Consider the following 15,627-nt stretch of genomic DNA (forward strand, 5'->3'; position numbering starts at 1 on the left):
TTCCACGTCGGACTCCGTCCCCCCGCCTCCCCCACCTCGCGCGATTTCTCTACGCCCGTCCACCCTCCCTGCCGCGCTCGCCCGCCCTACAGCTGCCGCGTGTGCTCACCGTCCCTCTAGCTGCCGTGCGCGCCCACCCTCCAGCTTCCTCGGGAAGGATCCCTCCGCCGCCAAGGTGTCTGGACGACGACGTACGCTGCCACGGCGCGGGAACGGAGGTGGACCTTCCCTCGCGGGGACCTTCCCTCGATGGAGGACGGAGGTGGACGGAGCCGAACTGACGCGAATGACGACGGCGACGAACGACGAACACGGCATGGGCTGGGCGGCGACTGGCGCGAAGACCTGGGCCGGGCGGCAACTGGCGGTGACCTGGCCTGGGCGGCGACTGGCACGCACGACGTACGTCAAAATGGCGCGAAGGGAAAAAACGCGCGGGCACGATCGGTGAAAAAAAATTCGGAGGTGGGGTCTACACTTTGAGTTTGTCAAGTCTAAATGCAAAGTCCCTTGGAGTTGGACTATTTTTAGACTTTGCAAATGAGTTTGAGACTTTGCAAATAACACCAAATGCAAAATTCATTTGCAAAGTCGCTCGAAGATGCTCACGGATGTGAGACAGAAATGCCAAAAGAGGGGATCGCCCGGGCGCCCACCCTCCTCCGCCGGTTGCTTTTCCAAGCGCGGACAGAGTGTAGCCGGGCGGCGTGCGGTTTCACACAAGCAACGCAAGATGAGATAGAGGTGGAAGCTACCGTGTGGACGCTGACGGCGGAACTTGGTAGACCACGAGGAGCTTGCTGACAAAGCGTCTTCCTCTGCTTCTCCTCCAAACAACTCCAACCTGGGCGACCGGCCGGCCGCCTCGTCGGCCTTCCTGGTCGTCTCCTCCTCTCGGCTCCGCCGTGCGGCTCGTGGCCATCGCCCATCGGCCGTCGGCAAGGAGAGGGGCGGTGGCACCTAGCTAGCTAGCTGATCGCCTGGGCATCGATCTCCGCCATGAGCAGCGGTTAGTGATGCCTCCCTCTCTGTCGTCTAGGCGATCGATCAGTCTCCCTCTCATGATCTCGTCAACTCAACTCCTCTTAATCATCATCTACTGAGAGTGAGATATACCTTCTCGATTTGTTTCCTTGGTTCCTGCTCATCAGCGGACTACTACGTTGGCCACCCAACCACGTACACGGCGCCGGCGCCGGCACCGGGAACGCAACAAGCACCACCCCAGGTAGTCGCCGCCGGCGGTGAGCAAATCCCAGTGAGCACCCAAACTCCTGGTCCGTCCACGGCACCAATGCTTGCTTGTGACCTTAGTTAAGGGCGATTCATTTCGGATTGCTATATCGTCTCTCGACTTGCTCTGTTTCTTGTTAACTAAACCTCGTGTTGGGCTGTTCGCAGTCGCAGGAGCAACGCACAGTTACAGTTACTTCGTGGGTCACCCGGTGAGCCCTGAGAAGACGCTAAAGCCAGCACAGCCAGCTCCATCTCCGCTGCCTGCTCATGGTCACACAACAAAGAGATCAAGCTTGCTGCCCAGATGGTAAATGTTCGACTGATTCGCCATCACCCATCAGAGCAACTTAATTTACCAACCTACGGTTACCATTCGAACTCGCATAAACTAATTTGTTCTTTTCTACACTACTAGTAGTACTGAAATTGATTAGTGATGGATGGATGATATATAATCCCTTTCTTCTCCGTCTCCGGCTGCAGCTTCCCGTGCTTCGGTGGTAGTCGAGTTGCCGAGCAATAAGATTGAGACTTGAGAGCAGTTCCAGCCGCGGATCGTACGAAATCAACGGGAGAGAGAGACCACGACGACGACGACGACGACAATTGAAGTTTTCTGGAGGGATCGGGGGAGCTTCATTGCATTATTGTCTTGTACTCATATGAAAGAAGCTGATATTTTTTCTCTTGTACACTTGGATTTTGTTTACATTGATTCTGAAATATTGAATATTCAATGGAACTACAAATTCAACTACGTTGCTTCCTGGAGTATTTTGTAGACTATTGACGTTTTCTAGGACTAATGCTTTAGCTATATATCGCTTTGTTTTATTTATTAAATGCGGATTTCACTTGATCATCTGAGTTAATCATGGACAGAAGCCGTGGTGGAATCCATGAAAAACAACTTGGCGAGGGACCGGGCCAAAAAGTTTTTTCCTCCACAACATCGTCTTTGTTGGTGAAACAGGGCACTATACTAGTTTCGTTGGTTTATTAGGTTCAAGATGACAGTTATATTTCAGTTTACCCAAAGGTAGGTACAACTTTCTCCAATAAGAAAACCATTGCACTTAAAATTCCAACTCTCAAAAAAAAATCTTCATTTGAGTTAATAAGCCTAGGCTATTCAAGAGAATTGGTTAAGAATAGGATCAACAGTGTTGGCACATGAAAAATTCGCCATGAAAAAAATCAGAATCTTGCTGTGTGTGTAATATTATTTCGTTACCACGTAGGAGAATGGGGCTAAGGCCTTGTTTAGTTGCCAAAAAAATTTCAAAATTTTCTATCACAAACCTTATGACATATGTACGGAGCATTAAATATAAAAAAAACTAATTATATAGTTCATCTATAATTTATTTATAATTGAACAATAATTATCAAATACAAATAAAATGCTATAATTGTTAAATCTAAATTTTTTCTAAACTAAACAAGACCAAACAGTAGTCACCATCGCCCGTACGGAAGCGTTGACTGTGCTGTCCGGCCGTGCAAGGATATTTTTGAAATTATAGTAAAAACTATCCAAATCGTGTGTAGGATATTTCGGTTAGGGCATTGTTTACTTTCAAAATATTTTGCAAAATATAAATAATACCACTTTCGTTTCTATTTGACAAATATTATCTAATCATAAACTTTAAAAGATTCGTCTCGTAAATTACAGATAAACTGTGTAATTAGTTATTTCTTTTATTTATATTTAGTGCTTCATGCATTTGCCATAAGATTTGATGTGACGAAGAATGTGGAAAATTTTACAAAATATTTTGGAAAGTAAACAAGGGCCATGGTTGGTTTGTCACACAATATCCGCTGATATTTCGGGACGGTGATGCCGACTATCGCTGTGATTACAGGCACGCCTTGTTCCACGACCAAAAACGTTTAACCCATCAAAAGTAATATTTGAACACGTACATGGAGCATTAAATATATAGTAAAATAAAAACTAATTGTATAGTTTTTCTGTAAATCAAAAGATAAATCTTTTAAACTTAATTAGTTAATAATTAGATACTAAGTACTACTAAATAAAACGAAAATACTACATAGTTAAATCCAAAAACGTTTCAAAAGTAAACAAGACCTTGACTGAGACTGGGACAGGCACAAGGTTGTGTTTGTGTCCAACCAAGATTCCAGAGGCGTGTTTGCGAGGTTGAACGGAGGCGGCCAGGCCTGCCCCCAAGGCCCAGGCCGGGTTTAGCCAGTCCAAACGGCTGCAACCAGCTTTGTTTGTGCCTCTGCACGAAACCAGCCTGGTCCAGAGGAGTTTGTGTTTATCAACCAAGCCGTAGCCTCGCTTATCATCCAACTACCTCCAACTACTAAAATGAGATTGTGTTTGTGCACCAGGTCACAGCCAGGCCCATAGGTTGCAGAAATATGAGACACAATGCAATTCAAAGCCTCAGTTTGTAAGCCTCATCATAAGTCAGTTATTGACATTACTTGAAACATCACAGGCTAGACGATCAGCTTAATGTTCCCTTAAAGGCATCCATAATAGCAATATAATACAAACCAAATGAGCAGCACCAAGAGTCATTAGTGGACATATGCTTGTAGATAAAGCATGTACTGGTCAAGGAAATGCATGATCCACACATAATTGTGCCCTATTACAACATCAGATTTGGGCCTCAGTTACAACATCATAGGCCAGTGAAATTCATGCAAATTCAGGAGACAGTAGTCAATCTGAAAGCTAGAAAAGCAATATTAGCTTCATCTTTACTTTTGAAACCTTGATACAAGTTACTCTCCCCTCCAGCCAGAGCAAGACATAGTTCTGTCCAATTAGAGTATACACCTGGGTGCTTACCTCGGTATAGAACATACCAGGTCATCATGGAACAGCTGCAGGACCTACTTATTTGCAGGACAAGTGCAACCAGATTTAGATACATACAATAGCATGGCCAGGAAAAGCACAAATAGAGATATAGCAATAGGAAGGAAGATGTTCATCGTAGCAACAACTTTCTTGGGCTCATTGATGCAATATTGATTTGGAAACACTCTGATTTCCATGGCATCTTCATCACAGCCCATGTACTCCAAGAAAGAGGCTACTGCCTCCTTTGTTGGAAACCTCTAGTAGCAGTTCTTCTTAAAACCAGCAACCTGGGCATTGCAGTCTGCCCAGTGTTTGTACACTCCAGGCTTGTAGCCTTTGTACACAACATCCCCTACATGGTTGACATCCTTATCCTTGAAGACCTTGTCAGGCCTGCTATCATCCCCTACAAGTTGAGCCATTCTCCTAAGCACAAAACCTGAGGTGTTGTTGTTCCACCTCATAGCTCTACCACCCCCAGAAGCATGACGAATATCATCAGTTGTTGCTGGAGCAGTACCAGTAGGTAGTGCAGCATCTAATACAACACCACCTCCAGTACCTCGTACAACAGCAGCAGCAGACCCAGTCCTAATCATCTCATCAAGCACATCAGCAGCTCCAACAAAACCACCCTCAGCACCAACCACAACCTCAAGCAGTGAAGGCATCCTAGCTGTGTTGTCCATGTCAAAATCAGGAATAACAAACAAAGCAAAATACCATGAACAAGTCAAATATGAAAACCAATAAGTAAGGGCAACTGCACACAAATGTTATTAAGAAGCATGTCAAACAAAAAAATTGGTCTCAGCCATGTCCAGCAATAAATCATAGTTTCATAGTACAAACAAGAGTTCCATAGCAGGGCTACCCAGCAAAACGTTTTTAAGCATCACACCCTTGAGGTTTCCCTCCCTTCCCACATAGCATTGCAGATTGCATCCCTCTTTTGAGCCATGACAACTAAATCTTGTTCTTGGCTAACACTATCTACTGGATCAGGAAGGCTCCCTATGAATCCTTCCTCAGCAGGGACATGTTCATCAATGTCGAAGCCAATGATTTAGTTGTGGAGGATGGCACAAGCCAACACAAGTTTTACCTGTGTCTTGTACTTGTGGAAGGGTTTGTTGTCAAGGATACGAAACCTATTCTTCAGTGCACATAGCCCTCTCCACAGTGACTCTAAGTGATGAATGCCTAAGGTTGAAAAGTTCCTTGGCATTGGTGGGTCGATTTCTGCTGCCAAACTCACTCAAATGGTACCTGACCCCCTGTAAGGGGGTAGGAACCATTGCGGCATGCATACCCAGCATCGGCCAAATAAAATTTACCTACAATGGCACATATACTGTCAGGCAATGTGATATTATTTAGGTGTACAATTTCATGAATGTGATTGTGCAATTACCTTCAGGTATAGTGAACCCATCATCCCTCTGAATGGCATCAGCCAGAATCAGAGCATCATGGGCAGAACCCTCCCAACTAGCTAGTACATAAGTGAACTTGAGACCAAAGTCAACAGCAACCATGACATTTTGAGTGGGATCCTTTTTCCTACCCCTGAAAGCTTGCTGCATGTGCCTAGGCACCCTTGCCAGCACATGGGTGCCATCAATGGCACCAAGACAATCCTAAAACCAGACAAGTGAGTGACAGAAAATATAGAGTATGAACAACTAATGAACCCCAAGTAAACAATTACCTTTACGTATGGATTCCACCTATGACTTCCCAAGACCTTAGGGTGAGTGGTGGAGCTAGGTCCCTTGATGATTTCACTCCTAAGCTCTCCAATAGCATACAAAACCTGATGAAAGTGCTTGTGTACTGTTTGAATGGATCTCCTAAAGGAACTGTGCACTACTCTAAACCTTTGGTTGTGGCCAACTACATGGAGGAACATGGCAACCTGCTCCTCTATAGAGACCCCTTCTCTATCATTGACTAGTTGTCTCTCTCTAAAAATTGTGCACAAAGTAAAAAAAGGTGCTCTCCTCATTCTAAGCATGAAATACAGTCTACATCAGTGGAGTGGTAAATGAGGCTCAATGTCCTCTGTCTGTGTTGTTCATTTTGTTCTCTGATAATAGGTGCCAAAGGGTCAGGGACAGTTTCAGGTTCAGGCTTTTTTCTCTTCAGCCTGGTACTAACAAAAGAAACCATCACTACTGTCAAGGCAGCAGCTGCCTACACAACATGTCACGGCTCAAAGAGGGATCCATCTACATGCATACAAAAAACAGATATCTATTCAGCTAAATAAGCCCTGCCGGGCATCAACATGTTTGCACAATGAATGATCTAAGAAGGAAAGCACGGCTGCATCATACAAGTGATGCCTCCCTGTGCTATAAATGGACAACATCATCGACCCAATCTAAAAACAAGATAACCATTTTCGCATCATCATAACCGGGCAGAACAAAAACAAGTACGAAATCATAACCATTTTCACATCATCTTAACCGGGCAGAACAAAAATAAGTATGAAATCACACATGAACCAAGAAAGAGTATAAGAAATCATAAAGACCATGCTTTTGCACCGAATCCTAACAAATGTATAACAAGATTGCAGTTGGATTTCACCTTGGGCTCGGGGTCGTAACCACGCAGGCGAAGAGGAAGTAGATCTGGATGTAGGGGAAGCAGATCCGATAGGAGACGACGTGAAGAGGCGGAAGAGGCCACCACAACCGCGGAGTCCCGGCAACAGCAGCTGCGCGCCGACATTGTACCAAAGGGGAATGGAGAGAAGACCACGGGAGGACTACCCCGTCGCCATGCAGCAGTGCTCAACACCGCCGTCTCACGAGGGAAGAGGGAGGCGAATCGACGAAGAGAGGAAGGAGGAGTCCACAAGGAGGGCAGCAATACTTATAGGCGACCGATTTCGCCGGGGTGGAAAGCGCGGGCGGAGGTTTCACCTTCCCGTGCGAGCCCGCCTCAGCCACCCTCACACCCGCCAATCGCACCCAAATCCGCCCGCCGCGCACCGTGACCAGCCGAGCTCTAGAGAAACGAACCTTAGCGGTGTTTCTCTGAGGCCAGGCGGAGGCGCGCGCCCCTTTTGGCTGTGCGAGACTGGACTGCGGCTTGGGCCAACTGCACAAACAACGTACATTGCAGCCCGAGGGTGGGCCACCCTCGTAAACACGCCCCAAGCCTCTGGCTCTTTGCCATCTCAATTTCGCAACCATTGCAGGCAGAGCTAGTTGGATAATTATTATTTTTTAGCCCAAGGTCATTTGTGCTCGTGCTGGAGCTGAATCATTGCTGGCCAGTCTGGCCGCGAGAGCTCTCTGTCCCTCTTTGAAAAGTCTCTCTCTCTCTCTCTCTTCTTGACTTGTAGCCGTCTCGGTCGTCTCGTCTGTCCTTGCGGCATTGTTGGCCGCCTCGTGTCTTGCCAGCCGCGCCGGGAGAGGCTAGGCTAGCTAGGGGCCGGGGAAGACCGGAAGAGGCCGCCGGCAGATCCGCCATGAGCAGCGATCAGATGAGCGATGTTCCTGGTACTCTCTCTCTCTCTCTCTGAAACTAGCCAGGCTCTTCTATCTATGATGATCGATTGTCCATCCACTTCAGCGAGAGTAATAGCGAGTACCCTTTCTTTCTGGTGCATCTGTATTATATATCAATATATCATCACTTGTTAACTGGCTTCAACTCCTGTGGCCAAATCGTCGAGTTGATTCCCCTGCCCTGTCTTGAATTAATTCCTACGGTGAAGATACAGTACACTCTGTTTTCCTTTAATCCTCTGTCAGCGTGCAGGAGGCTACTTCGTAGGCCGTCCATCCAACCACGCCGCCGACAAGACGGAAGAGCCACCGCACGCCGCCGGCGAGCAGAACCCGGCGACCGCGCAAACTCCTGGCGGTAGGTTCATTCTCTGCCGCTTGACCGCTTCAATTCATTCGTGTTCGATTTGCTATCTCCTGTGTGTTCGATTTGCTATCTCCTGTCCTGTCTTGTTGCCAAATTAAAACTGGGCCCGTTTAATTGTTCAATTTGTCCGAATGTAAGATTACTTCGTTGGGCGTCCGGAGAGCCATCACAAGCAGCAAACCACCACTAAGCACAGCACACCAAGCTTCTTGGCCAAATGGTAATCCTAATCTCTGACTATTAGCACTATATATAGTACACACAAGGAACTTAATAACTAATTATTACGCACCATATATATATCCAGTTCACAACTCTACATCGACGTTCTTGCGTAGCAACTGCCGACTGATCAATGCTTCCCGTATCTAGCTAATCTGTTTCCTTCTTCTCCGTCTCCGGGCTGCAGCTGTCCGTGCCTCGCCGGCGGTGGAGCTGCGGAATAGATCAAGCAGTGCCTCCTGCAGCCCTGCTATGAACTGTGCACAGGAGGATTGGAGTAAATTTGGGATGAGGCTCTACAAATCAAATCAAATGTATCTGAATTGCAACTTGTTGTGCTCTGGAAGCTACTCTTGTTTGCTTTCCTCATTGTTCCACTTTTGATCACTTATTTATACACATCCTTGTGCATCCATAACATCGTCACGTAGTAGTTCAAATAGATCTAACCAGCTGATTAATTTAATTATTCTCTCCCCCCTTCAAACGATATGCTTTCATTTCAAAAAAAAATGTCAATGTGTAATTGTATATTACTATTTACTTTGCTTGCGGCTATTGTGAACTTGTATGAATCATGAATTGCCATTCGTGTATACAAATATATACATGTGTCAAGTTAACTTTGAAGCTCTATCAGGTGACTCAGTCTTGTACATATGCTGCGTTGGAACATCTAAACCATTTAACCTAATCAAAGCATACATAAATGACGAGGACCAAGTGACCCTTTTTTAACTGGCTTCGTACCCAATGAACTTGTAAAAACTCAATGAATAGGGTTTCATATGTTAAGTGGTGTAAATTAAGAAACTATCAGCAACAAAGCTGGCAAATATGGTTTGTGCTGAGTTTACTTAGTATAATTGTCCATGAAAGATATTTGTGTATTAGCAATTTGTGCATCTCATATCCTTGTAAGTTGGCTTGCTGGCATAGGAAGGAAAGATAAAATAAATATGTTTCTGGATATATAGAAGTTGTTTGTTGGGCAACTGAAATGATATTATTTTTAAGGAAAAAAAACAGTATGCTTCCTTTATGCAAACTCTCTTTAGAGGAACATGTTGATTGCGGGGCAAGGCGTTACTGCAACGTGAAGTGGTATGGGAGATCTTTCTTTGAATATAAGCTTGACCCTGAAATAACGGATGGTTAAGTGCATAACTTATGCATGTACTGGAATAATAAAATTCCTTTTCTGAGAAAGATCTTTTTGCCAAGAATTGATGAACGAACAAAAAATAATAGACTTTGCTTTCTTGATTACTTCATATGTGTTCTCATTGTTCCCCTATTCTCAGATATATTTGTTACGTATTTAAACCGAACTATGCATTTGTAACTTTGGAAAAATTTTATCCCTCCTTTTTTTTAAAAAAAATTGCATACTAGCTAGTAGCATGCAGTCAGCTACTTAAGCATCTCCAAGAGACTAGATAAAATTATATTCTAAACTACAAGATTTAGCAATTGTATAAAATAAAAAACTCACTCAAAGCATAGAGTTCCACAACAGCCTTTGTATAGGATAGCTAGTGAGGACGACATACTATATATGACAAACGAAAGTTTAGAAATAGCAAACTAACCAGATAGCATACATGTTGGACTTTAATTTTTACTTTAAAAATGTAAAAATATCCAAGATAACATGGATAGCATATCTGTTGGAGTTGCTCTTATGAGGAGGTTTTCAACTCTCTTTCAACAAAAAAAAAAGATCCATGTTTTTGCTATATGCTTTTATTTTTATAATTTTACGTCCTCGATGAATGATTCTGCTGTCAATGTGGTAACGTTTAATATTTCTATAGGTTCACAAAAAATAATATTTCTATAGAAATCCTACTATTCACTACGGATTACAAATATGTTGGCATTCCAAACAGGCCCAAACTATGTGCTTAATGGGACGACACACGGCGTTTCTACAGTTTGCTTAATGTATATGTTTATGACATTATATGTGTGATTTTAATGATTTTGTTTGCAAACTATTAAAATCAATTCAAAGATAAAGGGCGTACGTCACTACGTGAAAAAAGCACTAAGAGAACGCCACCTCCTTCCACTGTAGGGGGGCTGGCTTTGGAGCCGCCCTTACAGTGGCTCAGATGGGCCCCAACTAGTCACCCGCCCCTACAGTGGCCACAGTAATGACGGCTAGTATTATCAGCCGCCCTTACAGTGGTAGGTCACAGTAAGGTCGGCTAAATCACTAGCCGCCCTTAGAGTGGACTACTGTAGGGGTGGCTCAATCATCAGCCGCCCCTATAGTGGTTTTAGACAAAATTGGACAAATGAGATACTAAAAGATCTCAAATGAAAAACTTTTGAATACTAAAATTGTACAACTCATCAAGATCTACACTTATTACATAGTTTATTTTTGCATTTGAGGAAGTGTTAGTAAACACTAGTCATAGGGTGGCTCAATCCTTAGCCGCCCCTACACTAGTTTTGGACAAACTTCGTCAAATGAGGCACTAAATAACCTCAAATGAAAAACAATTGAATACAAAGGTGTTAGAACTCATCAAGATCTACATTTGATACATAGTTTTGTATTCATGACTTTTGTATTCGAGACAATCTAGGGTTCAGTCAAAGTGTCTTTTTTAAAAAATCCAATATTTTGAACTACACTTTCCTAACACTTTGTCAAATATAAAAATGGTCGATGTATCAAATGTAGATCTTGATGAGTGGAGCAATCTTGGTATTCATGACTTTTTGAGTTGAGACCATCCAGGGTTTCGAAAACAGGCATGTAGCGTCGAAAAAAATCAAAATTTAAAATTTGAGTGGTTCAAACTTTGCCAAATAAAAAGCTGACCATTAAACCAAATGTAGATATTGATGAGTTTAACATTATTTGTATTCATTAATTTTGTAGTTAATACCTAGGGTTCAATCAAAGTGTCTTTTTGTTAAAATCTAAGATTTAACTTGATCAAATGAGGCAACAAATGACCTCAAATGAAAAGATTTTGAATACAAAGGTGTTATAATTCATCAAGATCCACATTTGATACATAGTTAATTTTACCATTTGGAAATGTTTTAGTAAACTCTAGTCACATGTTTTAAAAATCCAAGATGTGACTTGGTCAAATAAGGCACTAAATGACTTCAAATAAAAAATTTTGAATACATGGGTGTTAGAACTTATCAAGATCTACATTTGATACACAGTTTATTTTACCATTCAGAAAAGTTTTAGTAAACTCTAGTCACATGTTTTAAAAATCCAAGATGTGACTTGGTCAAATAAGGCACTAAATCACCTCAAATGAAAAACTTTTAAATACAGGGGTGTTAGAACTTATCAAGATGTACATTTAATACATAGCTAATTCTTGCATTTGAGAAAGTGTTAGTAAACACTAGTCACAAAGTCCTGAATCTCATATAGACTTTATGAAACTATATGAGACTTGTGGATTTAGAACTACACTTTCTTAACACTTTGTCAAATTCAAAAATGACCTATGTATAAAATGTAGATCTTAATGAGTGTACCAATCTTGGTATTCATGACTTTTCGAGTTGAGACCATCTAGGGTTTCGAAAACTAGCATGTATGTGTGAAAATTTCAAAATTTAAAATTTGAGTGGTTCAAACTTTGTCAAATGAAAAGTTGACCATTATACCAAATATAGATCTCGATGATTTTGATATTCTTTGTATTCATTACTTTTGTATTCGAGACCATCTAGGGTTCAGATAAAGTGTATTTTTGTTAAAATCCAAGATTTGACTTGGTCAAACTTGGTCAAATGAGGCACTAAATGACCTCAAATAAAAACATTTTGAATACAAAGGTGTTATAACTCATCAAGATCTACATTTGATACATAGTTAATTTTACCATTTAGAAAAGGTTTAGTAAACTCTAGTCACATGTTTTAAAAATCCAAGATGTGGCTTGGTCAAACTTGGTCAAATAAGGCACCAAATGACCTCAAATAAAAAACTTTTGAATACAAGGGTGTTAGAAATTATCAAGATCTACATTTGATACATAGTTAATTTTACCATTTAGAAAAGGTTTAGTAAACTCTAGTCACATGTTTTAAAAATCCAAGATGTGGCTTGGTCAAACTTGGTCAAATAAGGCACCAAATGACCTCAAATAAAAAACTTTTGAATACAAGGGTGTTAGAAATTATCAAGATCTACATTTGATACATAGCTAATTTTTGCATTTGAGAAAGTGTTAGTAAACACTAGTCACAAAGTCTTGAATCTCACATAGACTTTATGAAACTATATGTGAGACTTGTGAATTTAGAACACACTTTCTTAACACTTTGTCAAATGCAAAAATGACCTATGTATAAAATGTAGATCTTAATGAGTGGAGTAATCTTGGTATTCATGACTTTTCGAGTTGAGACCATTTAGGGTTTCGAAAACTAGCATGTATGTGTGAAAATTTCAAAATTCAAAATTTGAGTGGTTCAAACTTACTAATGCTTACAGTAAGGGCGGCTGGACACACAAGTCGCCCTTACAGTGGTCACTAGTAAGAGCGGCTGCTGTTCACAGCCGCCCTTACAGTGGACCACTGTAAGGGGAGCTCGTGTTGAACCGCTCTTACAGTGGAATCCACTGTAAGAAGGTTTTGCATAAGGGCGGTTATGCCAACCGCCCTTACAGTGCTTAGTTAGCCCCCCTGTTGTGCTTTATTGTAGTAGTGTGTGGCATTACTTTAACCTGATATGTGAAAAGTGCACATAACAAAAACTTTTGATTCATGCATATGGCAAGTTTGTTTAGGCATGCACTAATGCAAGTGGGGTCAATCCATGACAATCAACTAACGTGATCTAGTTTATTTTGCTCAATAACAGTTATAAGAGATCATTAATGAAATAAGTAAAAAAACACTCGAGTTAAATGGGTTGGTTTAACTGGCATATTTACACTACCACAAAAACAGCCTCTGTGATTAATAGAGGCATGATCTTAAGATATCTTGGCAGAGGTGGGCATCATCAGAGACACGTCTCTTGAAAAGTTGCATCAAAAAAATTATAACTTATAATTGCATAAAAAAACAAATTATTCTTTTAATATGAACTCATATCAAGACAAACTTTATATCAAAGTTACAGCTTTCAGCATGATCTACAATTTTGTAGTTAATATTTTTTTTATTTAAATCTATTTAAAGTCTCAAAATATTATTTAAGTTAATAAATTATGAAATATAGAATTTAAAATTTTCAAACAAACTTGAATGTTGACACGGCTTATAGTTTGTAGCTATCAATACAATCTATAACTATGTATTTGAAACTTTTTTGATTTAAAGTTGTTCAAAGTCTCGTATATATGTTTTAAGTTCAAAGATTTTGGAGTTCAAATTTTAGAATTTCCAAACAACCTTCAATGTTCACAAAGTTAATAACAAAAATGTAGTGGCCAACCTTATCTATATGTTTACCGTTGATAAATTTTTTATATAATTCTTTTGTGTATCTATTAATATAATTTATAACTTTGTAGTTGAAAAGTTTTTTATTTATAGTTGTTTAATGTCATAGTGTTTTAAGGTCATACCAAATTCAAAATTTAGAATTTTCCAAACAACTTTCAATGTTCACAAAGTTAATAATAAAATTGTAGTGGCCGACCTGATCTAGATGTTCAATGATGAATAAATTTCTTATTTAAATTCTTTTGTGTCTCAAATAATTGTTTTAAATTCACATATTTTAAGATTCAAAATTTTGAAATCTTCAAACAATCTTGGATGGAGACACATCCTACACCAAAGTTGTAGTGCTTAACAAGATTTATAACTCTGAAATTGAAACTTTTTGCTTTTGAGTTCATTTGGTAGGCAAAAAATATTCAACACAATATTATAAAATGGTATTCAAAATAGCACTGATATATACTTACAAATGAGCGTGTGGTGTAGTGACAGGAAGGTGTTATTATTAACAAGTAGGCCATATGATTGAGTCTTAAAAGTATATCAATTTTTTATTATTTTTTTAGGTTTTCTGAAACCATTAGTAGTGGTAGGCTTAACATAGGGATGATGTTTTTATTTTTTTAGTTTTTCTAGAAACCAACAGAGGCTGGCTTCATATAGGGACAAGAATTTTTAGGTGTTCATAATACCAGAACAAGCAAACAAGAGTTGGAACCTCCCATCATTAGGATTCCAACTCACGATAGAATGGGCTATCACTAATGGTGGAAGCCACGAACTGGTAGTGGTAGTCTTCCTATCACTGTCAGTTCTAAAAGTAACCGGCAGAGTGATAGTCAGGTAATGATTATCTTTTATAGCATAGTGATTGGTTTACAGAGTCCAAAGTTTTGTGCACTTCGATCCATTTCTTTGAGAGTTTGTTTCCATGAGTGCTCGATTACTTTTGGGTGTGCCTAATACTTCACGTGTGGTATCTTGTTACTAGTTAGCACGTGTATCTCATATCTTTGATGAGTGTTTATTTTGGATTGTTTGCGAGCCAAGGATCAAGAGTTTCAAAAGAAATTTGAGGCTTCCATTCACCCTCCTCTGGTCCTCGTTTCTGGTCCTTCATAGTATTAATGAACATTACAGCCACATAATGTGGCTACCTGCCAAGTTACTCATGACTAGCCTTTACATTAAGAAATGAGCACAATCCATAAAAGAAAACTATGCCTTTAAATTGTGTTGAACTTTTCCATATAATAAAATAGGTACCCAAATATGAGTTGAATAGTGGAATAAAACATGTGGCGTTGTTAAGCCTCTGGTTTGTGTGAAGTAAAATAGGAAGCATAACAATAAGACGTAAATTTGGAAATTCAGTCCTTATAAAACAATAACGAACTAAAGCCTTGTTTAGTTTCCAAAAACTTTTTAGATTCTCCATCACATTAAATCTTCCGGTACATGCATGGAGCAGTAAATATATATTAAAAAAACTAATTGTATAGTTTGTCTGTAATTTGCTAGACGAAATTTTTTAGCCTAGTTAGTCTATAATTGAACAATAATTATCAAATACAAATGAAAGTACTACAGTACCTAAAACCAAAAAAAATTTCCAACTGAACGAGGCCTAAATAACCGAATCGAAGAGTCCTTTCTGGAAGACTAAACAACACTAAATTAACCAACAAACAACGGTTATACTAGCGCCCGGACGTCCAAACTGATACGCGCGTCCGGACGCTCGTCTACTGCTGTGCCTACGACGCCGCCTTGTACCTTTTCTACTGACCTCTGCGCTTGCTACTCTTTGTGGTTACATCTGTATTAGCACATGCGTAGGGCCCATTCAACTGCATGTGAGAGAAAAGGAGGGAGCACTAGGTGCCCTACGACGCTGCCTCATAGGACCATAGAACTGAGACACTGCTCCAACTGCATGTGAAAGAAAGAGAAGAAAGGTCATGCACATAT

General features: G+C 40.7%; 2 protein-coding genes across 8 annotated transcripts; both read left to right on the forward strand.

Moving 5' to 3' along the window:
• On the forward strand, positions 684 to 1,993 carry LOC110435296 (helicase SRCAP-like). 5 transcript variants are annotated; one of them, XR_002452922.1, is made up of 4 exons: positions 684 to 1,009; positions 1,152 to 1,258; positions 1,402 to 1,543; positions 1,720 to 1,993. XR_002452922.1 is itself a non-coding variant. In XM_021460730.1 (4 exons), exons 1-4 carry the CDS (start codon positions 1,000 to 1,002, stop codon positions 1,757 to 1,759), a joined length of 354 nt encoding a protein of 117 aa, XP_021316405.1. In that variant the 5' UTR covers positions 684 to 999; the 3' UTR covers positions 1,760 to 1,993. The 5 variants fall into 5 exon arrangements, 3 of the variants coding, with proteins under 3 accessions (XP_021316405.1, XP_021316407.1, XP_021316406.1); XR_002452923.1 differs by having other exon boundaries at positions 1,152 to 1,228; XM_021460730.1 differs by having other exon boundaries at positions 1,152 to 1,313.
• On the forward strand, positions 7,312 to 8,829 carry LOC8071576. Of its 3 annotated transcripts, none has more exons than XM_021460733.1 (4): positions 7,312 to 7,608; positions 7,871 to 7,975; positions 8,123 to 8,204; positions 8,394 to 8,829. In XM_021460733.1, the coding sequence occupies exons 1-4, from the start codon at positions 7,578 to 7,580 to the stop codon at positions 8,428 to 8,430; spliced, it is 255 nt and encodes an 84-aa protein (XP_021316408.1). In that variant the 5' UTR covers positions 7,312 to 7,577; the 3' UTR covers positions 8,431 to 8,829. The 3 variants fall into 3 exon arrangements, with proteins under 3 accessions (XP_021316408.1, XP_021316410.1, XP_021316409.1); XM_021460735.1 differs by having other exon boundaries at positions 7,363 to 7,608; positions 7,864 to 7,975; XM_021460734.1 differs by having other exon boundaries at positions 7,364 to 7,608; positions 8,292 to 8,781.

Source organism: Sorghum bicolor, chromosome 5, assembly GCF_000003195.3.
Source record: "Sorghum bicolor cultivar BTx623 chromosome 5, Sorghum_bicolor_NCBIv3, whole genome shotgun sequence".
Lineage (NCBI taxonomy): Eukaryota > Viridiplantae > Streptophyta > Magnoliopsida > Poales > Poaceae > Sorghum > Sorghum bicolor.

Bases quoted from the DNA above. Each gene is read 5' to 3' on its own strand.
- LOC110435296 (XM_021460730.1), top strand. The intron at 1,314-1,401 runs GTTAAGGGCGAT...GGCTGTTCGCAG, and splicing joins AATGCTTGCTTGTGACCTTA to TCGCAGGAGCAACGCACAGT. The intron at 1,544-1,719 runs GTAAATGTTCGA...CTCCGGCTGCAG, and splicing joins TCAAGCTTGCTGCCCAGATG to CTTCCCGTGCTTCGGTGGTA.
- LOC8071576 (XM_021460733.1), top strand. From the start codon at position 7,578: ATGAGCAGCGATCAGATGAGCGATGTTCCTG. The intron at 7,609-7,870 runs GTACTCTCTCTC...GTCAGCGTGCAG, and splicing joins TCAGATGAGCGATGTTCCTG to GAGGCTACTTCGTAGGCCGT. The intron at 7,976-8,122 runs GTAGGTTCATTC...TCCGAATGTAAG, and splicing joins GACCGCGCAAACTCCTGGCG to ATTACTTCGTTGGGCGTCCG.